Below are 22,552 nucleotides of genomic sequence, written 5' to 3' on the forward strand. Positions count from 1 at the left end.
GCTGTCCTTTTTTGTTCATCAGTCTAGCTGTGGAGGATGTTGCTTCACTGGCCCAAGTTGGCACCATCATTGCGCTCTTCCCGGGTGAGGCAGATCAGTTGCCGGCTTCTGGATGGCCGCTCACGGCGGCTTGAAGGCTGCTCATGCTGGCTGCTGGCCACACACAGTAGTCCATGGCAACCCACTGCAGTAGGGGCTGCAGCCTACGCTGTACGGCAGCCCAGCTCCAGGTTGAGCTGTTGTTCAGCATCTTAGCTGTAGAGGGCAGTGTCACTGGCCCTCATACGTGGGTTCCGAACCAGGGCCCTCTGGCATCCCAAGCCAGCTCTTAACCAACACATCATTCGGCCGGCCCAATAAGCTCATTTTTAAAAGAGTGATGCCCCCTTCCCCCAATTCCCCAGCCCTGTTCCCATCCCCCCAATTCCCCAATTAAAAAAAAAATCTTAAAAACATAAATAAATAAATAAAAATAAAAGAGATATATGCACGCACACACACCCATATATACATATATTTGGAGTACTTCTTTCTTGGAGATACATACTGAAGTATGTATAGATGAAATGTCTGGAATTTGCTTTAAAATTCATTGGTGGGGGAAATGGGTATAGATGAAACAAAATTTATGAAATGTTGATCATGAAGCCAGGTGAGTACATGGGGTTCATTAGACTATTCTGTCTACTTCTGTGTATGTTTAAAAGGTAATAAAAATTAAAGGTAAATAAATGTGTGTGGTACAGAAAGGGCACTGCTCTTTCATCTTTGGCTTTGAAAGTACATATTCCTCATACTGTCTACTGATTGACTGTTACAGAAAGTATATGGGAGCCTGGAGAAGGGACCAATAAAGCAGTTGGTTTGGTGAGGGTCTGCAGTCCCCACTAAAAGACCACAATGCTAAGTATTTACTTTTGATATTGAAGCCCCAGGTTGCTCACCTATCCAGGCTATTTTTACTTTGTCTATGCCGGTGAACATTTTAAGGTTTTTGGATTTTCAAATGCTCAATATGATAAATGGAAGAAGGAAAAGGATCAGGTCAGAGGACAGAAGTATCTTATTTTAAAAGATCGTTGAAGATTACCAGAGTTTGAAAACAGTGTTGACAAATTCTTGCTATAAACATCTGTTAGGAAAGGACACAAAAGCTTGGGTAACTCTGATTTTGGTCTGGAAAGTCAAGCATACAGGAAGGTAAATATCTTCTTTGCTCCAGGAACTCATTTTGAAAATTTTTATTGTGTAAAGTTTTAAACATGTGAAATTAAAGAGAAGAATAAAAGGACTCACCATGCATCCATCACCCCGCGTTAGCAGTTCCCAGCTGCTAGCCGGTATACTTTCATATGCACTCTCACCCACCCAGAGTTTTTGGAGACAGATCCCAGATATTATTTTATTCACAAGCACTAAGTTTCCCTTTAAAATAATGCTATTTTTCAAACATAATCATCACATCTAGAAAATTAATATTCCTTAGTAGTATCACATAAATTCGGATTTCCCCGGTCACTTAAAAGCAATCCAGGATCTCTTGATTCCCCACTTAATAGTCTCTCCTCGGTTGTCCCCTAAGGTCCGCAAGGCCCTGCGGAGCGCGGAGGCCTATGAGAACTTCCTGCGCTGTCTTGTCATCTTCAACCAGGAGGTGATCTCTCGGGCTGAGCTTGTGCAGTTAGTCTCTCCTTTCTTGGGGTAAGTGGAGTTGAGGGGCTTAGCCCTGATGCATGACATGGGAGTGAAATAAAACTTAGTTTGTGAGAATGTGTGATAGGGAAAATTCATTTGATTGTGCTGGGTCGGTTGGCTTATAAAACGTCTGTTGAAAGAGTCCTCTAGGAAGTTGTCTAGCTCACCTCTAGAGAGGAAAAAAGAGAGAGCATCAGACAAGACTGCTGGTCTCCTGATCCCCGCCCCTTGTTGGATGTTTATGGAGACCAGTCTCTTCCAGGGTTCTAGAATCGTGACTGTATTTGACAACCCAAGAATTAGCTGAATATTGATGCAATATTCTTGATCAGAAGAGTGGCTGGTTATTGTCTAGTTTCAGTGCAGCTCTTCCTTCACTACCTTAACTGATCCTAGAGCACTCTGTAAGACAAGGAGAAGCTAGATGCTCAGATGCAGTGCATCTGAGTTAGGAAATAATAATTGTCATTGGAATTGGTCCCTGGTAGCAGTGTTCTCACCCAGCACCAATAGTGGTAGTTGTACCTTAGGATAACTGCATCATGCTTCTAATTGCTCACCAGTGTTTGGTTTGACTCTTCAGGAAATTCCCTGAATTGTTTAATTGGTTTAAAAACTTCCTGGGCTACAAGGAGTCTGTACATCTGGAAACCTATCCAAAGGAACGAGCCACAGAGGGCATTGCCATGGAGATAGATTATGCCTCTTGTAAACGGTTGGGTTCCAGCTACCGAGCCCTCCCAAAGAGTTACCAGCAGCCCAAGTGTACAGGACGGACTCCACTCTGTAAAGAGGTAATGCCTTCCCCAGAGGATCAACCCCGAATCCTCGTCTTTCTTGAGAAAGCAGTGGTCCCAGGGATTGAGAATTTGTATGAGTGAGGAAGTCAAGACCCTTTTTTGTCTTTGAAAAAAAATGTTCTACAGTTATTCAGAACCTTTTCCTTACTCGTATTTTGAAAACTTGTAATGTTAAATGTTTTTTCTTGCCCCTAGAGTTTTACCTTTTTATTGAGAATGCTTAATCACCAGGAAGCTTTGTCAGACTTTTGTTTCAGTTTCTCTTCTTTTATTACCCAAAGGTTTTAAATGATACCTGGGTTTCCTTCCCTTCCTGGTCTGAGGATTCCACCTTTGTTAGTTCCAAAAAAACTCAGTATGAAGAACATATCTATCGTTGTGAAGACGAACGCTTTGAGGTACAAGTTCCTTTATCATTTGAATTTTGGGAAAATGGAAGATGCTAAATGATAAGATATTTTAAGTACTTATCTGTGAGGGTTGGCTTTTAAGACTGAAGAGCCAGAGGCTCAAGTTCTTTTGTGGTAAATGCTTATTGTACTTATCATACTTCACGAGCTTGTCAAATACGTTAGTACGGCAAATGTGACTTCTCTAGGCCACTTCAATCCTTCTAACTGAAATTATCCATTGATGGCTGAGTAATAATCCTTTGAATTTTTAACAGCATTTGAAAGGTTATTGTATTTTACATGGTGTATAAACTTAGCATCACAAGGCCTACTGGGCTACCTTGAAGCTCTTTGAAATTATTTAAAGTGTGTGTTGTTAGGGACTGCCAAGTGGCTCAGTTGATTAAGAGCTCGCTCAAGAGTGTGAGCTCTGAGCAACAGGTTCCCCGGTTCGATTCCTGGCCCGAGCTGAGCTGCCACTGAGCTGCCACAGGTGGCAGGATGGCTCAGCTTAAAAAAAAAAAAAGAAAGGAAAAGAAAAGTGTGGTTATTCTTAGGTGGTTAGCAAACCAGCTCTTCTGTGAGAACTGGAATTCTCTCGTATTTTTTATGTTGATTTGGCTCCTTTTGAAACTAAGTTAAATTAGGGATGAGCTGGTAGAGCCCCTATACCAGGAGTTGGGAGTACTAAAAGTGGGCTCAGAATCCCCAGTGTGCTTAAATGTCCAACTCACTGATATCATCAACAAAAAGAGGGAATGTTAAATGTGTCTAAGGAGGTAAAATTACACGTATCCTATTTAACATATTATAGAAGACTGACTGGCCCTGCTTGTTCTCTGGATGGTGCTGTCTTGCTGTTTTAAACCCATACTGATTTAGCGCTCTGGCAGTGACCCCTCACCCGCTACAATTGCTTTGGGCATGTTTTCTCAACCATGTTGTTATTGTTGTTTTTAATATTCAAATTTCTTGGTTTTAAAGTTGCATATAATTAACACATCCTTTTCAATATGACAGACTTTAAGATTTTATTTTATTTTTATTATTTTTTTTAGCTGAGCCATCCTGCCACCTGTTGGCAGCTCAGTGGCAGCTCAGCTCAGGCCTGGAATCGAACTGGTGACCCTGTTGCTCAGAGCTCACACTCTTGAGTGAGCTCTTAACCAACTGAGCCACTTGGCCGGGCTTTGGACATGTTTTGAATGCAGAATCACGTGTGGCTTGGCCACTGGCAGGTGATTGGCCATCTCTGCCACAGGGTTTATGAGGGTTTTTTAGGGTAAATGATTGAAACTCATGACAGATGTTAACTTCCATGGGAAGTTTTATCAGGCAAAAGAAAGCATTTCTTTGTTACCTACGTTTGGTAAGGTCATATGAGTTAGAAAGAGGAGATTGGCATCTGTTTTTGATAGGATGTTCCCGTGCACAACTGGTATGCCTGTAAATGAGAGGCAACATCTTCATTTCCCATTTGTGATTATAGGAGTGAAGATGATGGAAATGGTGTGTGTGTGTGCATGTGTGCGTGCGCGCGTGCGTGCATGGCGCACACACTTAGGATTGGGTGGGATGGGCTAGTTTGAAGGAGCATTCCTTTATACCTCAGGAGAGGTTAGTGATTCTACAATATAGATAAAACCCCCAAATCTCAGTGGCCTGAAGAACCAGACTTATTCCTTAATCTTGCTGCATGTGCATTTATGTTATTAGGGGATTCTGCTCCTCAGAATTACTTGGGGACCCAGACTGACAGAGTGCCACCATCTTGAATATTGCCAGTTACTGGAAGGAAAAAGCGAGCCCAAAAGGGTCTTGCACCACTAAATGTTCCAGCCTAGAAGTAATAAACATTACTTTGACTCAACTATTCACAACTCACTTGACAGTACTAATTGCATGATCCCATCCAATCACAAGGGAGCCAGGAAGTTCAGTCTGTCTTTTGTCCAGAATTGGGGAGAAGGGGACCAGAAATATTTGACAAAATGACTACCGTCACCAAACTAGAAAACTTAAACTCCTATAGACATTTGGTCGTAGGCCTTTGAGACTGTTTACTTCATTTTCTGTTTCTCATCTAGAGAATTTTTTTTTTTAAGATTTTATTGGGGAATTGGGGGAGGGGAATAGCATTGGGGATTCGAGGAAGGGGAACAGACAAGTTGCTGTCCTTTTGTTCTTCAGTCTAGTTGTGGAGGGCGTTGCTTCACTAGCCCATGTTGGTATTATCATTGCGCTCTTCCCAGGTGAGGCAGATCGGTGGACAGCCACTCACAGCAGCTGTTGGCAGCTCATGCTGGCTGCCAGCCATTCACGGTAGCTTTATGGCAGCCCACTGCAGCCTACGCTGATGCCGGGGACTCATGGCAGCTCAGCGACACTGGCCCTAATGTGGAATCAGAACCAGGGCCCTGCTGCTCAGAGCTGGTGTCCCAAGCCATCTCTTAACCAACACGCCACTCAGCCGGCCCTCATCTAGAGAATTTTGTGTTAAGCCTAGGGGGAAAAGTTACCTCAAAGGCTGCCAGTCATATCCTTAACCTCATTGGGCCAAGCCCTTGCCAGGAATTCAGTAAGAATTGAAATGGGTCCCCACATGCACAACTTTGACACCCTCCTGCTTACTCATCACTTATTAATGTTCATTATGTGCCAGGCATTGTGCTAGATCTTTACTTTATGTGGATTGTATCGTTTAACCCAGAAAACAACTTTATGAGAGTAGATCTGCTAGCCCTACTTCACTGGTAAGGAAACAGTCTTATTGGCTGGGACGGCAGAGCTAGGATCGCACCCAGGGAGTGTGACGTCCCACCTTCTACTCCTGATCTGTTCTGGTTGGGCCCTGAGCACACTTTGTCTTCTTTAGCTTGATGTAGTTTTAGAGACTAATCTGGCAACAATCCGGGTTCTGGAAGCAATACAGAAGAAGCTTTCCCGCTTGTCTGCTGAGGAACAAGCCAAATTCCGCTTGGACAACACGCTTGGAGGCACATCGGAAGTCATCCATCGGAAAGCACTGCAAAGGATCTATGCTGACAAAGCAGCCGACATAATTGATGGGCTGAGGAAGAACCCCTCCATCGCCGTCCCCATTGTCCTTAAAAGGTATCTACGCAAACGCCTTTCGTGCTCTCGTGTGCTTCACAACAGGTTCGGTGTCCATTAAGTGAAGCTCTCATTTTCCACCTGGTTATCCCACGAGACCACCAGGTCTCCCCATCTGGGTTGAAAATCAGGTGCAGTGCGGGATAGTGAAGCTTCTTTTTTTAAAAAAAATGGAATGCTTCATGAATTAAAAAAACAAAACTAGAATGCTTCACAAATTTGTATATCATCCTTGCACAGGGGCCGTGCTAATTTTGTTTCATTCCAATTTTAATACATAGAGGGTGCCAAAGAAATGTATACATATTTTAAGAAAGGAAAAAACTATATTAAAATTGTAATACTCAATATATACTGATGACAGAAGATGAATACGAGTCATGTGTATACATTTTTTTTGGCACCCCCGTATGTGTAGCTCAAGTGAGCGCGATAGTGGGGCTTCTTGATGGGCTTCTATGTACCAACAGTAGAGGACAAACCTTGCAAGTCCATAGTGGAATGCTCTGTATTTGAGGCCATATTTTAAGATATAGAAAAGAATAAGGAAGAGAACCACGTTCCTGTCGTTCAGTATTAACTGTTGTAACATCTTTGATTTTTAATAAGAATCACTTCTTGTCTGTGTAAAATTGATATGTATTATTTAAAGAGAGTTGGATTGCCATTTCTTCCAAGCGTGTCTCCTCTCTCCTCATGAGCTCTCACCCTGAGGTGTAGAGGGGCTTCGTGCCCACCTGCAGCCAACCATCAGGAAGTGGGCCAGGGCACTGGGGACTACACTGACTGTCAGCCAGGACCTGGGTCCTCATTCAGGGTCACCTGGTGGAAAGAATTCTTGTCTGCTGCACAGTTCATAGATGCCTCTGTTGTATTGCTCCTCCCCCAGGTTTTGGCATAGGTCAGTCCTCTTTTTGCCGGTAGCATTTCACTTGGCTTTGAGATGCAGGGTATTCCGTGGTCCCCATGCTGGTTTTGATTTGACTCTCCTCTCCTGGAGGGTTAGGATCAGTTGTTCTCATGAGAACTTTTCCAAACTGTGTCCAAAGGAACGTTACTGTGCAGGTTCTCTGCCCTTGGACTTCTGCATTTACATCAGGAAAGTAAACAAGTGCTGTAGCGAAGACTTGTTTAACTTCACTTTAGCTGGCAAAGGAAGAGAACCTACTTTTCAGGGGTATTCCGGGGATGACGTTTGAGAAATAACTATTCTAAGTAGGATCTCTGACTTTGGGACAAGTTACTTCCCTAAGGTCAGTCTTGAATGAATACTCCTCATGTAACAGAGTTCAAAACTGGTTTGAATAACATTTATCCCAAGTTGCCAATAATTTTGACAGGCCTTTTTATGTCTTTTGAGTTTTGAAATCAAGTAAGAATAACATATTTCTCATTTCTGAACTCTTAATGATTAAGAGTAGGTGCTATTATTCCCACTTCACTGGTCAGGAAACAATTCTATGTGGCTGGTATGGCACAGCCAGGATCCCACCCAGGGAGTGTGATGCCCCACTTTAGAATTCCCACATCTGAATTCTCACATCTTATCTCCACCCCCACCCCACTAGGTTGAAGATGAAAGAGGAAGAATGGCGAGAAGCTCAGAGGGGCTTTAACAAGGTGTGGAGAGAGCAAAATGAGAAATACTATTTGAAGTCTCTGGACCACCAGGGCATCAACTTTAAACAGAACGACACGAAGGTCCTGAGGTCTAAGAGCTTGCTCAACGAGATTGAGAGTATCTATGACGAGGTGAGCAAGGGGTTCCTAACGGCTGGGAGAGGCTCCGTGTTGCTATTCTGCATAGCTTTTATTCCGGGAAATGATCTGTTATGTGAAAGTGAAACCCTCTAAGACTTGCGATTTTTGCTTCATGACTGGTGTAGACTTCTTTTCCTGGTTCTACCATTTTAAATCTAAACCTCACCTTTATAGCTAAGCTGTTTTACTGGTTTCCCAATTTACTTAACATCCTGATTTTAGTTGACTCCACTGCCTCCTTCTCCCACTCCTCTTCTCATCTGTTCTCCTCACACAATACCTTGTATTCGTTAGTATAGCCCATCTCATCTTCCCAAGCTTGAACACTTACCACTAATCCCTAAACTCTTCCTAATCCTTGTTTATTCAGCATCCTTACGAGGTTTATGTGTATAGTACGAGAGCTAGGATACAGAGATGAATAAGAAATGAATCCTGCTTTCTTTGAGTTTACAGAATTAGGTGATGGATAAAAACATAAATGCACTGTGATTGAGAAATTCCTAGAAGTAGTTTGCTCTTCGATTCTAAAAAACTTTATTGTGAAAATATCAAATATACACGAAAGGGGAGAGAATAGTAAAATTAGCTCTTACATAAACAATGACTCCTGTGTGCCACTGCTGTTGCATCTAACACCTCCTGCACTCCCACCCAGAAGTGCTTTAAAGTAAACCCCAGACCTCATAGTGTATCCTCCATAAATAATAATCCACAGTTTAAAAATACAGTCCGAATTCTGTCCCATTGTCCCTTAATATGTCTTCAAAGTATAGAAGGTACCATTTTGGTATCAAGCCACATCTTCCACATTACCTTATTGTTTCTGGAGGTTTTGGATGGAAAACCATAGCTGCTGTGGTTAATGATGGTGTAATCTTGTATGCCATTTGTTGTTGCTGTAGGTACGGCACTTAATACTTTGTGTCTCTCTCCTGGTAGAGGCAAGAGCAGGCTACGGAAGAAAATGCTGGTGTGCCCGTTGGCCCGCACCTCTCGCTGGCCTATGAAGACAAACAGATCCTGGAGGATGCCGCTGCTCTGATTATCCACCACGTGAAGAGGCAGACGGGCATTCAGAAGGAGGACAAGTACAAAATCAAGCAAATCATGCATCATTTCATTCCAGACCTGCTGTTTGCTCAGAGGGGTGATCTCTCGGATGTGGAAGAAGAGGAGGAAGAGGAGATGGATGTAGACGAAGCCACAGGCGCAGCTAAGAAGCACAACGGGGTTGGAGGCAGCCCCCCGAAGTCCAAGCTGCTGTTTAGTAACACAGCGGCGCAGAAGCTAAGAGGGATGGATGAGGTGTACAACCTCTTCTATGTGAACAACAACTGGTACATATTCATGCGGCTACACCAGATTCTCTGCCTGAGGCTCCTACGCATCTGCTCCCAAGCGGAACGGCAAATCGAAGAGGAAAACCGAGAGCGAGAGTGGGAACGGGAAGTGCTGGGCATAAAGCGAGATAAAAGCGACAGCCCTGCCATCCAGCTACGTCTCAAAGAGCCTAGTGAGTGCCTGGACTGTTGGTTTACAGAGGGTGTGAGGGGTGGGGGCCTCATGGCCTAGTTAGACTCATGACTGCTTCCCTTCTACATGGGGCACAGACAGACCTCAGAGGGGTTCAAATCCTAGTTCTGCAACTTGCTGGTTGTGTGATCTTACTTAAACGCTCTGAACCTGTTTACTGTAAAATGGAGGTGCTGCCTGTTACCCTGCGGGGTGATTGGGAGAATTGGAGAAAATAACACACACCACCCTGTGTGGTGCTTAGATCGACACTCAGTGGCTGGCCCTGTGGACACCAGGGAAGGGGGAGGTGTCACTGCCATCTGTTTCCCAGATGGCGGGTCTCTGGGTTATTGCAGAGGGTTTCAAAGGACAGAAGGACTAAACGGCACCGTTGTTTCCACTCCATGACAGGACATAAATTCCTTGTCTAAGACCAGGTGTGCATTTTCTGATGTGTTTGGGCAGGACGTCTCGTTAACCAGAGGGGTTTGTGGCTCGTTCATAATAAACAGATAGGTTATGGAAAGGAGGTTGGAACTCGAGGTGGTGTGAGACAGCAGAACAGGTAAAACAGCAATGAAGATAGAGAACTTGGAAAAAGGAAAATGAATAAGTGTTAAGGAAGCCACCTTGTGCTTTAAGTAATTATGGGCCATCTACTTCTAAATAACTGTTCAGTACTTGAGTTGTAGGCCAAAAACTTTTTCGCAAATCCTTTTTTCTGTGCTCTTGAGGAAACAGCCAATCTGTGGAGCAAATCATCTTTTTTTTTTTTTTTTAACTTGCTGTTGTAAGAAGGCCATGTGTAGCCCCAGCCTTCTATCTGCTAACGAGCTAATGACATTGGGAATTAATTCTAAAAGCCTGTATCTATATTAACTCGAGCTTGAGAGAGACGACTTTTGACCTTAGTGTGGTGAATCCATCAGCGTGGGTGGAAATGAGAGAGAAACGGCCTCACCCTGGCTTGACCACCGACCTACCTCCGTATGAGCTTACACAGTATGGTCTTGAGTGACAGTGACACCTCACACTGATCGCAGCTCGTGTGCCCGTGTCTGTGCTTTGCACTCGTAGCTTTATCGTGGCCTGACAGCACCTTTTCACGGCACCCGCACAACCTGTGCCTGTGTGCAGCCCTAACAAGGCGATGGTCTGTGATGCAGCACAAGCCAGCTGCTGCTTTTGAACAGTCCCATTTCAGATAAACAGGCTGTTACCCTCAGCCTTTGCCTTGTACAGACTTTACTAACTGGCAACCTAATGTCAGTGACAGAGTTCCTTTTGGAACTTTTTTAATTTTAGTGAACTTTTTATTGAAGTACAACACATGTATCAGAAAGGACGCAAATCTAAATTGTATGGCTCAGTGAGCTTTTACAACATAAACACACCTGTGTAGCGTACCCAGTACCTGGTTCAAAAAACAGCATAACCAACCCCCAGTAGCCCCTCGTGCCACTGCCTTGATTGCAAGCCCGAGACAAGATGCGCCTGATTTTGAGCCTCATGTAGTAGGTTTTCCTTTAGTACACCAGAGGCAGGCCTTTTTCCGTTCCCGTGCCCTCTGCTAGTTGCCAGCGTCCCCGGAACAGCCGGTAAGATTCTCGCTTGTGGCAGAGTGGTTCCTGGGCACCAAGTACAGACTGCTCCGTGGAGTTGTGGAGTGAGCGTTGCGATCAGTCATTACACAGAAGGACTCGGACAGATGGAGATGCGTCACTATTCTAGTGCCTGTTCTGTTCCCGAGAGGTTGCCCAGTGCAACAGTTACTCTGCCAGCCTCGTTCTCGTCTGCTCTCTGGGCTTTACTGGAGGAGCTTTGTGGGCCATGACCCCTGTCAGGAATGCTGTCTGTAAGCCTACAGAGCAGTCTCCTCAGCAGAGGAACCACCGGCTCTCTGAGGAGACCTCTTCCCCAGAATAATTTGTGCTCCTACACAGATAGCCAAGCCAGCAGTAAGTGTTGTGGCTTGCCAGGGAGAAGCCGCTGGTCACGGCGCAGTCACTCTGGTAGGCGGCGCTGGGGGCTGCAGCCGCCGGTTGGATTGCTGCAGGTTGAGGGGGGACGTCTGAGCACCAAGGGTCTGTCCTGGTGCTCCTGACCCACAGTGGGGCCCACCCTGCCTGCTCCCCGAGCTGTCCTAGCAGGTGGAGCCTCACCTTTGCCCTCTCACGCAGTGGACGTGGACGTGGAGGACTATTATCCGGCTTTCCTGGACATGGTGCGCAGCCTGCTGGACGGCAATATCGACTCGTCCCAGTATGAGGACTCGCTGCGGGAAATGTTCACCATCCATGCCTACATTGCCTTCACCATGGACAAGCTCATCCAGAGCATCGTCCGGCAGGTGAGCGCTGGTGGGCGTCCTCCCTGAGGGACCAGGCCAGATGACAGGTGTACATTACAGCCCTGGGGATGACAAGTGGTTCCGTGGGGGCGGGTAATGGGCTGTCGTTTCCACTGGCAACCGCGGGGCAGCACTTCTGCCACAGGACTGACCCCTACTTTGCTTAGTGTGTCCTTCATCCCTCCCAGTTATGAGCCCCCAGACCTGGCGCTCTGCCCCTGTGTGCTGGCTGGAGCCGCACTGACCTGGCCCCACTCCGCACGCTGGCCCAGCCCTCCCTTTGTCTGTCGGGTGTGGGGGGAGCTCTCTTCTGTAGGTGCTGGTAATTCTCATACTTTCCTCATTTAATATTTGAAGTTCTTTTTACAGGAAGGTTTCACATACCATCTTTTATAATACATTGCCACCTTACAATCTGAGGTTCCCTCTGAGTTAGGTTTGTGGTGTGTTCCTGTGGCACCCTGGGAGTTTGTAAACACGTTCTCTACAAGAGTGAAACTTCATAGCAGAGAGGATGAGTAGTCAGTCAGGTTTCCGCTCTGTTGCCTTGAGTTCTGAACTCCGAAGGGAGGCTGTTGGTGCAGTTTTTTCTTTTGCATGACTGCTTTATTTGAAAAGTCACTTGTCAGTGTTCAGTATCAAGATAGTTGCATTATTGGTTTGTCTTTCTCCCAGTTGGCCCCCAAAGAGACCACACTGGTACATTACTTTCTTTAAAGTGAAAACTTACCAAAAAAGAGTTCTAATTCCAGAGTCTACATTGCCACCGTGGAAAGAAAGCTTGTTGCTGAGTGCTCCCTTGAGTGCTCCCTTGGTGTAAAGTGTGGAATCGTTTGCAGAGTGCCCATGCTTTTGCCTCACATCTGAAAAGATGCGTGGCTCTGCGTCCCTCTCACAGGATCTGCTGAGTCAAGGAAGAACGTTTCATATAACTGAATTTTGGCATCTTCACGGAAGGTGGCAGGCAGTTTTGTTCCTGAAAATTGAAGAATTTATTAGGCCTTCTCTTAGTCTGTATGGTGACTGACAAATCTTTGGAAGGATGCAAGTAACTCTGGTCGTAATTTTTGAGAAACTAATCCCTGTTAACACCCCCTGACAGTTGCTGTGTGTTTATGTTTCTGCTTAGAAGTTTGTTGCTGCTAAAGCTAAAAGTAAAGTCTTCATACTGCTAGCACAACAACTTTATAAATTCAATAAAAGAAACTTTAAGCCGAGGCTGGTTTTTGAAACGATAGATATAATTAGTCCATTTACTAGAAGCACCTGGTAATAACTTTGAGTCAGTAATACATAATGTCCAGTCTTTTTTTATGGAAACAGGTTTTATGCAGAAACCCAAATTCAGTGTTTTTAAAACATATGTTCATGGTTCTCATCTTAACCCTTCAATTGGTGGCATATCTTCTCTCACTTGCCTCATTTCATTTGGTGTTCTCCCAGAGTTCATTGCTGACTAGAGGTAGAACATACAATTCAAGGTCAAGCCATACATTTATCTTATCATTTCCAGACTAGTTTAAGAGGGATTTGTCTTACATCTAGTACAGAACTCAAAATATGCCAGACCACGTAGGGATTGCACTGGGACATTGTTTTCCTTGCCTGCATGCCTGCCTTCTGGATGTCTGTTCTGTTCTCATGCTTTTCTCTGCACACAGCCCTTGGACACACACTTAGGGCTCCCCCAGCCCCTGAATCTTTGGCTTACCACGGCAGTGCCTCTGGCCTCCACCTTCTATTCAGATGTTCCTCTGTCTGCTGGACACACTCATTGTGTCATTTCACATTAGCAGAAGAGAGAATCAGACCAACCTAGCTTCGGGGTGCAGTTGCCTAGCTGTCCCTGGGTTGATTAGTTACAGCGCTGCCCTTTGCAAAGACTAGAAGGGGCCACATGTCCAAAAAGAGGTGTAGGTGGGGAGTCAGTGACCTGGTCTGCCTCAACAGGAAGGTGCAAAGCACAGGTGTCTCCGTGCTAGAAACCAGGCTTTGGTTATAGTACTTTGTTTACACTACTTTTTCTCTCTGAATCACTGTATCTTAAGCTTTTCTCTGTGTTACCAAGTTATAAGCATTATTTTAATGGTCCAGTAGAATCCATTGTCTGGACTAATTGTAATTTATTCAACTATCTCCAGTTGCTGGTTTTCCTGCCACCATCAAACCCTTTGACCTTGCACTGTGTCTATTTATCTACAAATACACATACTTGTCATTTAAGACTTTTTTTAAATATTAAAAATAAATAATTTTCATAGTTAATAGTACTTCAAAAACAATGTATGTCCCTAAAAATAGGATGGCTTAGTGGTTATGAGAATTTTAAGGGAAAATAGACAAATTGACATTGCATTTAACTTTTTGCTTTTTGTAGCTTTTTTTTTACATTCTCTAGCATTTTGATGGGTAATTTCATTTGAGGAAATTTTTATTTCACAATAGAAATATCTTCATGACCCATGACCATGGAAAGAAACTCTGATTCAACTTTCTAGTTATTAGATAGTTTAACAAGATAGTTGCAAATCTATCTAATCCGATAGTTTCCTACATATCAGACGTAGGAAAATAGATGGTTAGAAAGAATATTGGCCTGGGGTCAGGAAGCTTGAGTAGTCCTAACTCTCCTCCTTCAGCTGAGTGCCCCGGGGAAGTTAGTTCAACAACAACTTCTTAAATACCTCATGAGTTTCAGACTTTGTACAAGGGCTAAAAATAAAGACGGGCCTCAAAGGCCCCTTGGCTACACACTGAGTTTTCTCATCTAACACACAAATTTATCTCATGTATAACAGGCCACCCCTGTACAGCCTCTTCCCAGAGCAGTTGTCTGGATCCAAAGAGAATATGTGTGAAAGCAAATTGTAAATTGTAAATTAGTGCCATAAAAATAGGAAGCCATATCACATAAAAATCTTTTTTAAAGTTCTTTAGAACTTTAAATAAGCAGCTCATTAACCTGACTTGCCTGTGGTTTTGCCCTTAAAGAGGTACGAAAGTTTTACTCATCGACCAGTGATATGGTTGAAAACTTTTGTTTCAGTTATTCTCCAAGAAAACAAAATAGTGGTTTTGTGTGATTAATTTTTTTAAATGACCAACCCAAAAAAACCTTTTTGAGCTCAGTGACAGGACCTAGAGGAAGGTTAACTGTGTGACAGGGACAAGTGTCTTCTTGGTTCACTGGCGACTTGCCTTTGCTTGATTCCAGCTACAGCACATTGTGAGTGATGAGATCTGTGTACAGGTGACTGACCTGTACCTGGCAGAAAACAACAACGGGGCCACTGGAGGACAGCTGAACACGCAGACCTCAAGGACGCTCCTGGAGTCAGCGTATCAGCGGAAGGCCGAGCAGCTCATGTCGGATGAGAACTGCTTTAAGGTGAGAGTCACTCGTGCAGTCAGGGACCGTGCTGGTGACAGTTTCTGTTGTTGGGACTGTCTCCACCAGAAGTCAAAGCCGTACCGTCTGGGCGCTTTGACCCAGTGAGTCCACTTCTGGAACACCTTCGAGTTCCTGGGAGCTCACTGGAGGAAATACACGAATACAGAAAAGTGGAAGTCAAGTCTTCCAAGCACAGTCTGTTCGTTTTCCTTTAAAAAAAATTAGTCGTTATATGTGATTTTTACAATTTTGTGTTCCGCTTCATTTCTTTGAACATTTTTTCATATGATAGAGCTTCGTAAGTATATTGTCTTAAAATGTTTATAAATGTAATCCTTTATCACCATAGGAAAAATAGGAAATGCGGAGAAAAAGTTACCTGCAGTTCTTTCAGAAATAATCACTGATGACATTTCTAGACTTTACTATGCTTGTGTATATTTTGAAAGAGATGATACTAGGCAGAGTGTTGTGTAACTTATTTTGCTCAGTTAACAACACCTCAGAGCCTTCAGCATCTTTTTGTGACTATTTGATATTTCATTTTGTAGAGAATTACGCCTCTCTTGTTTTTACATCTGGGTTTCCAGTTTTCTACCATTGTAATAGGTAATTTGAAAAGCATATGTGGAAACAACCTAGATGTCCAGCCCCTTTATGGGGGTGGTATTGTGTGAATACTGAATGGCAAATTTTGTAGCCCTTTAAAGTTAATTATAAATTATAAAAATATTGAAGCAAATAAAAAGATACAAAAGTATATATATTATGATTGCAGCTATGTAATAAATGTGTAAGTTAAAGCCTGTATTTAGGAGGGCAGGCTCAGGTTTGTAGTTGGCCAAGTAGAGAGATTTAATATAAGTGTTTATTATGAGTTTACTGTGTGTTTAGTTTCAGTGGTGAACAGAATTACCATCCCTCCCCACAATGAGTTAGCAGCATATGAAATTGTGTGACGAGGGCCTGTGAAGAAATGGACAGACCCTGTAGTAGATAAGAATACTTGTCAGAGTGGCAGAGAGAATAGCAGGAACAAAGGGCTTAGTAACTAGGAAAATTGTGTTACCAAGTGATCCTCGTCTTTAAAATGTTTACTGAGAGAGTAAATTTTAATAGTGTTACCACTAAGCTAAGCGTAAGCAGTAAGCAGCCCTTCAGATCTTCCGCCACTCCCGCCCCAAACTCCAGCCTCCTCTCCCTTTATTTTTCCTATGCACATTCTATACTGCTTTTTAAAACTCAGGCATGGTAAGCTCTCTCTGTCCATTCAGACCCTTTTCTGTGCATTTACATACATATGTGTGTATGTTTAGAAATAAATTTTAGACCATGCGTATTCTACATCCTGCTTCTTTTCACTTGTATGTCTTAGAATTGCTCAATTTTGGTTTATATAGATCCAGCTCATTTCATTCAACTGCTGTGTTGTACTTAATAGTATGAGTGTACCATATTTTTAAAAAAAATCATTCCCTTATGTGTGAACATTTAAACTATTTCCATTTTTCTTCTATCTCAAATAGTGCTACATTGAATGCATTTTCTTGTGCTTGTGTTAATATTTGTCTAGGGTAGAGACAAACACGTGAAATGATCTGGTTAAAGGGTATGCATATTTTAAATTTTTTATTTTAATGGATATTGCCATTTCACTCTCCAAAATGTTAGGCTATAACAGTGTACATTTCCGTAAGAGCGTTTATTGCATTATCCTTAGTCACTTGGTAGTATCAAACTTCTTTATTTTCTGCCAGTTAGATGGTTATAAAACTACGTTATTTATTTCCCTATTTCCTACTGTTGCCCTTCCCCCCCTCTTCTATGTATTGCTTATTCATGTCTTTCACTTGTGGGGTGGGGGGGTTCTCAATGCCCAGCTGAGTGTCGCTTCAGTGAAGTAAAATCTTTTTCAGCTCACTGAGGAGGAATTGTTTGTTCTCACAGCATATTGCTCGTTTCTCTAAAATATATAGTACCTTTGTAGTTACTTAGTTCTAATGTAAATACAGCTGTTTATATTCCTGTTTCTGGTACTAAATTGAGCTTCTCCGAAAAAGAAACCATGTTCTTTTCCTAGTGTGCCCTAACTGATAAATAGTGGACATTCGGTGACTGTTGTTGAGTGAATGAAGCACAGGATATTGGCGGAGGGGGTGTGTAGAAAGGAGAGGATCCTTATAGCCACACTAAGTAAATGGTTTGGGTTTTCTTGTGGTTGGTGAGCAATGAGTTACTATTAAGGGCTAACTGTCCCACTGGATTTGAGCTTTCAGGAAGATCCGTTTGGTAGCATGGAGTAAGGAGGAGTGGAGGAATCAGAGGGGTGTATGCCACTGGAGGCAGTTGCCAAATTTGGGTGATGGGTGTGGACAGTCTAATAATGCGGCTAGTCAAGACTTGGGAGAGTGGTTCCAGAGGTGAGGGCACTGGGCACACATGCGGGAGGGGCCTGACAAGACAGGCACAGGTTGAAGGGTCCTGTTGGGGTGAAACTGAGTTTGGTTTTAAGCATATCTACTTAATATCACTTTGAAGGGTGATTTCCTTAGAGCAGTAAGACCGGTGTACACTCTAGGTCACCCCAGGTGCAGGGGAGTTAGCAAACTCCTGTGGGCAGCTTTTTCCATATCTATTTTTGCAGGGAGAGACTGAGTCAGTCAGGCTCGCTCGCGCTCTCTCTCTGTCTCTCTCTCTCTCTCTCTCTCTCTCTCTCTCTCTCTCTCTCTCTCTCTCTCTCTCTCTCTCTCTGTGTGTGTGTGTGTGTGTGTGTGTGTGTGTGTGTGATGTTTTAAATTTCAGTAGCAGACAGGGATGTTTAAAACTTCTCCAGAAGAGCCCTGGGAAGCATAACTGGCTTCTTGTCCTGTTTGCTTACTGACTGGCTCTGTGCCCTTGAGAACTTAAGAGCTCTGAATTTTAGGTTTTTCCCTGTGTAAACCAAAGAAATTGAAATAAATTGAGTTCTCAAGCTTCCTTCTAGTATCTTCTTCTGTGTGCTTTGGGTAGTGACCGTGTCTGCAGCAAACCCTGAGGATGAGGCTTTGAGAACCCAGGGGTTCTGAAAGTGACCTTCCGTGTGCCATCACCATTTGATAGTTATTTTGTGCGAAACATGACTTGCTTTTTGCCTTAATCTCTGTATTGCTTTTAAATGTGGATTTTTTTTTAAATCTCACAAGTATTCAGATCTGAGAATTTCAAGGACTTTCAGTGCCTGATACCACTACCGCATATCACTCCCTGTATGCCAGTGTTTGTATTCCTTACCCCACAGCAGGTGTCTCCTTGGGTGTGTTCACTGCGATGGCAATGTGGTTGCTGCTCTGTCGTGTTGATGTTTTCCACTTCACTTTGGTGCAAGACAGTTCCTTTTTTCTTTCTTTCTTCTTTTTTTTCTTTCTCCTTTTTTTTTAAACCACTGTAGACTTGTTTGCATCTTTGCATTAAGCCCTGGAAATGGAATTATCGAGTGAAATGGCATTGGCATTTTATGGTTCTGCTTTTGCCATAGTTCTTCTTAATGAACAAACTGCTTTTAAAGCACTCTTACCGACATTGATTATTGTTTTGGCTAATTCAAGAAATAGAAAACATAAAATGGTGCTTTTTGCTCTAACTTCATTTTGCTGGTAGCAATATTAAACTTTTGCCTTTTTAATCAGCAGCCTCCTAAGCTTTTGAGTATCTTCCTCATCTCTTCCATTGGAGCAGAACTTGATAACTTTATTGCCTCCCCACCTCCCAACCCTTGAGAAACTAGGGTATAGCTTTGGAGATGGTCTTTTGTTTACACTCAAGTTTCTTTTTGCAGCTTATGTTCATTCAGAGCCAAGGCCAGGTTCAACTGACCATTGAGCTTTTGGACACAGAAGAGGAGAACTCGGATGACCCTGTAGAAGCAGAGGTATGGACAAGGGTATTGCAGAAATGTCTCAGAGAGCTGTCACGTCCTGATTCTGCCCACTGACTGTCTTCTATAAGGCCCAAACAGCCTTAGGCCTATGTAAGGGTCAGGGCCTGATGCTTAAAGTACAGGTCACTCCAGCCATGTCTTAAGCTGAATAGAAGGGCTGCCTGGTGGTAAATATTCAAGGTTGATGGCACTCTCCTCTAGCTCTCAGTAAAGCCATCTTCTCTGAGGCAATTCTCATGGCTGGCACATTTCTTGTTTTTAATCCTGAAATCTAAGAAACAACACATGAGGTGCCATTTGCCCATTGTCATCTTGACTCTTTGTGTCATGTTTACTTTTTATTAGGATAGATGAAGCCAGGAGTTTGCAACCCCACAGAGCAGACAGAGTGAGTTGGTTGTCCCGGCTGGGTCTGGCTGGTAATGTTCATGAGAGAGGCAAGCCCACATGTATGGTGTTGGGGTATACGGAGGGGAGACTGTTTTTGTGCGAATATTGGCTCATGGTTGCCAGATCTTTAACATTTTTTAAAGTGATGCCAGAATCCAGATTTTAATGTGAAAGATACTGATTTTCAAACATTTGTCACTATCATTGTATTCTTTAACAAAACGCTCTGTGGGGAATTAAAACTTGTCAGTGAGCCAGCTTCTACAGACTCTGGTAGCATTTAAATATCTCAGAGAAATGTTGGGTTTTGCTGTCTAACAGAATTTTTAAGCTGTGTTTCAATACCAAGTAACAAGCATGTCATTATGGAAAGATTTTTTTGATCTTAAAATTTTCGGGATTTCAGACATTTTAGTCATAGAATTTGCTAGACTACCTGATGAGGATGGAGTTCAGCTTTTGTGCTCTCCCCCACCCCCATCCTAGCGCTGGTCAGACTATGTGGAGCGATATATGAATTCTGATACTACCTCTCCTGAGCTTCGTGAGCATCTGACTCGGAAACCAGTATTTCTCCCAAGGTGAGTGGACCAAGTCATGTATCAGTAGCGTACACCTGTGCAGGTTGGGAGAGAGTTAAATGACTTGCAGGTTCTTGGTTTTCACTTACTCTAGTCATTGTTCTGTCTGCTTAGGACACTAATTAAGGTTTGTGTTGCTGTGACACCAGGAGCTTACCTGGAGCTCATGCCAAAGCATCAGGGAAGTGATTTTGAGAGAATCTGCAGTGACTTTCCTTGTTGGATAGAGATGTGTGAAAGGATACAAAGCTAAATCAGCAAAGGGAAGAGGCACCTGTGGCAAAGTGGGAAGCCAGGCGCAAGATTCCAAGAGCCCTCTTCCAGTGGAATCACACGGAAACACTCTTTAATTCCTCCAGCAGCAGACTACGACTACACATTTGAAATACTGTCTGCCAGGGAGGTCAGTGCCAGGGTTTTTTAGTGGGTGCTAGTCATGTAGGCACCCACTGTCTAGCATGTACCCAAATTTCACACTTCCAGAAGGAAAGCATATTTTCAGCATGAACCCATATTATTTTGTACAAACAGTTGACACATAGTGAGCCAACTCTTATCATTTAGGGAACATGGAGACACTCCCCAAATCTAAGATCCCAAAACCCAGCCAGAGGACAGGCTTTTCAGAGGAGAGCAGTCTTAGGCCTGCTGTGTTAATGCTTTAGGGACCATCTTTTCCATTCCTCGCCACTCCCACACACGGGCGATTGTAATCCTGGTTCTCTGAGGTGCAGAAAGTGTTTCAGAAGTAGGAAATAGGTTTTGCTGTAGTAGTGTGGCTTTCTTCCCTCCCAAAAGTTTAGAATTGAATCTCATGCCTTACATTTCCAGAAAGGTGCTATCCCAGGATTATTATACTTGGTCCCAACAGGAACATGGAAAGGGGTGTGAGTGGAAGGGTTCTGCTAGGCTCCTGCAGCCATTGATGCCTGGCGCAGACTTCAAGCAGCTGCTCTGCCAGGCCCCTCAGCAAAACAGACTCAGTCTCTGTGTTTTTGAAACAGTACAATAAACATACATGTGTTTCTCACTCGGTTGGCAAAGTTTTTAAAAGATTTGTAATCTGTGTTTAGAGGGTACAGAGAAGGGAGGCACTTTGATATGCTGTAGGGAAAGATAGGAATTAATAGTCATTCTGGAGTTGGGGGCCTTTAATCTGTGGGACCTTTACCCTAGAACTTTGGCTTCTAATTGCCTTCTAGCTATGGTTCTCAGTCTTGGCCTTCTCAAGGCCTTCTCAGCGAAGGCCTTGAGATCCCTTCACTCTTAGAGATTGAGTACCCCAAAAAACTTTTGTGTATATGAATTATATCTAGTAATATTTACCACTACGTTGTTTGGTCGAAATATGTAAAGAAAATCTGTCCTTACTCAAATATATAGCTAGAAAAAAATTATTTTCATATCCTTTCAAATAATCGGGGCTATTCTTTGATATGAGTAAAACTCTTCGAGTGGTCGTTTCTTAAAGATCAGTTGCAGTATCAATGAAAAACATCAGTGAGCTTTTCATACAGTTAATATCAAAATCCATTGGTGTATCTTGTACTTGGAATGAATCTTTTTTCCATGCATGACTGTATAACTTCATGCAGCTGTTTATTTGGAAAGTAAAGTTATGCAGACCTACCAGATGTTTACACATTTTCATTTCATAACATCCAAAAAAATCACATTTATTAATATTGCCATTGACCTCATCAGACACATCTTTAAGTAGTGGGAGGCTGTTAGGTCATGGTGGCAAGTACTGGTGTACCAAAATCCAAAGTTTTACCCGAAAGCTTCAGTCTTACTATGGGCAACGATATGTGCAGTTGTTGCCCTGAAGTACTAGGCTTCCTTTGTCAGTTTTGAGCAGATGTGTACCAGACACCCCAGGCTGTCTGGTCAGTTGTCTTGCAGGTAAAATTGGTGACCCGTACGCAGCTCAGGCAGCACTCAGTGCCTTTCATCAGGGGCCCTGTCCCTGGTGTGGTTCCCATTTCAACACACAGCATACTAAAACCATGTGAACTCGGGCTGGAGCTCCATTTACAATTTACTTGTGACCAGGACACACTTCTCTGAAACCAGCTTTTTCATTGCCAGTGCGTGAAGAGAAGGATACCACAGTTTCTGAGGACAGTTTGGTGCCATCACCAGCATTTTTAATCTCCGCTGCTTTCGCACTGCGAGTGCAAATGTTAACACAGTAAAAAGGGGAGGCAAATGATGTTTTAGTACTAAGATGAAAATAATTTTGATTTCACAGACCCCCTGAAAAGGGTCTTGGGACCCAAGGGTCCTTGGACCAAAGAACTGCTGTCCTACAGAAATAACCGTATAGAAAGACAGACAGTGTTTTTAATAGCAAAGTATTGGAAACAATGTAATTGTCTAGCTAAGCTTTCTTTGCTTATTGTTAGAATTAAGCTCTAAATATCCACCAAGGCATCCATTGATGTGAATTATCTTCTTTCCTGTGTATGTAGAATAGCATTAGTTAATGTACCATCTATGGAAGAATTGAAAAAATAGGCATTCAGATAATTTTCTGTGCTCTGTGGTTCAGATGAGGAGCCTTGATTGATTCCTGTTAAGGAACGGTTAGATGGAGGCATATTCCTCTGCAGCCGTTAGAGAGACACAAACCTGCGTGTAG

At 43.3% G+C, this 22,552-nt stretch overlaps 1 protein-coding gene across 2 annotated transcripts in view; it reads left to right on the forward strand.

Annotated features, from left to right (window-relative positions):
* Nucleotides 1–22,552, forward strand: part of SIN3A (SIN3 transcription regulator family member A) — a 63,356-nt gene that overhangs the window by 36,618 nt on the left and 4,186 nt on the right. For both annotated transcript variants that reach the window (XM_019625435.1, XM_019625434.1), the window contains exons 10-19: nucleotides 1,583–1,701; nucleotides 2,279–2,489; nucleotides 2,777–2,893; nucleotides 5,763–6,001; nucleotides 7,570–7,753; nucleotides 8,705–9,278; nucleotides 11,461–11,630; nucleotides 14,845–15,018; nucleotides 18,836–18,928; nucleotides 19,814–19,908. In XM_019625435.1, the coding sequence (XP_019480980.1) occupies nucleotides 1,583–1,701; nucleotides 2,279–2,489; nucleotides 2,777–2,893; nucleotides 5,763–6,001; nucleotides 7,570–7,753; nucleotides 8,705–9,278; nucleotides 11,461–11,630; nucleotides 14,845–15,018; nucleotides 18,836–18,928; nucleotides 19,814–19,908 (1,976 nt within the window). The remainder of the gene's footprint in view (nucleotides 1–1,582; nucleotides 1,702–2,278; nucleotides 2,490–2,776; nucleotides 2,894–5,762; nucleotides 6,002–7,569; nucleotides 7,754–8,704; nucleotides 9,279–11,460; nucleotides 11,631–14,844; nucleotides 15,019–18,835; nucleotides 18,929–19,813; nucleotides 19,909–22,552) is intronic.

This window comes from Hipposideros armiger, unplaced genomic scaffold (genome assembly GCF_001890085.2).
Source record: "Hipposideros armiger isolate ML-2016 unplaced genomic scaffold, ASM189008v1 scaffold_628, whole genome shotgun sequence".
Taxonomy (NCBI): domain Eukaryota; kingdom Metazoa; phylum Chordata; class Mammalia; order Chiroptera; family Hipposideridae; genus Hipposideros; species Hipposideros armiger.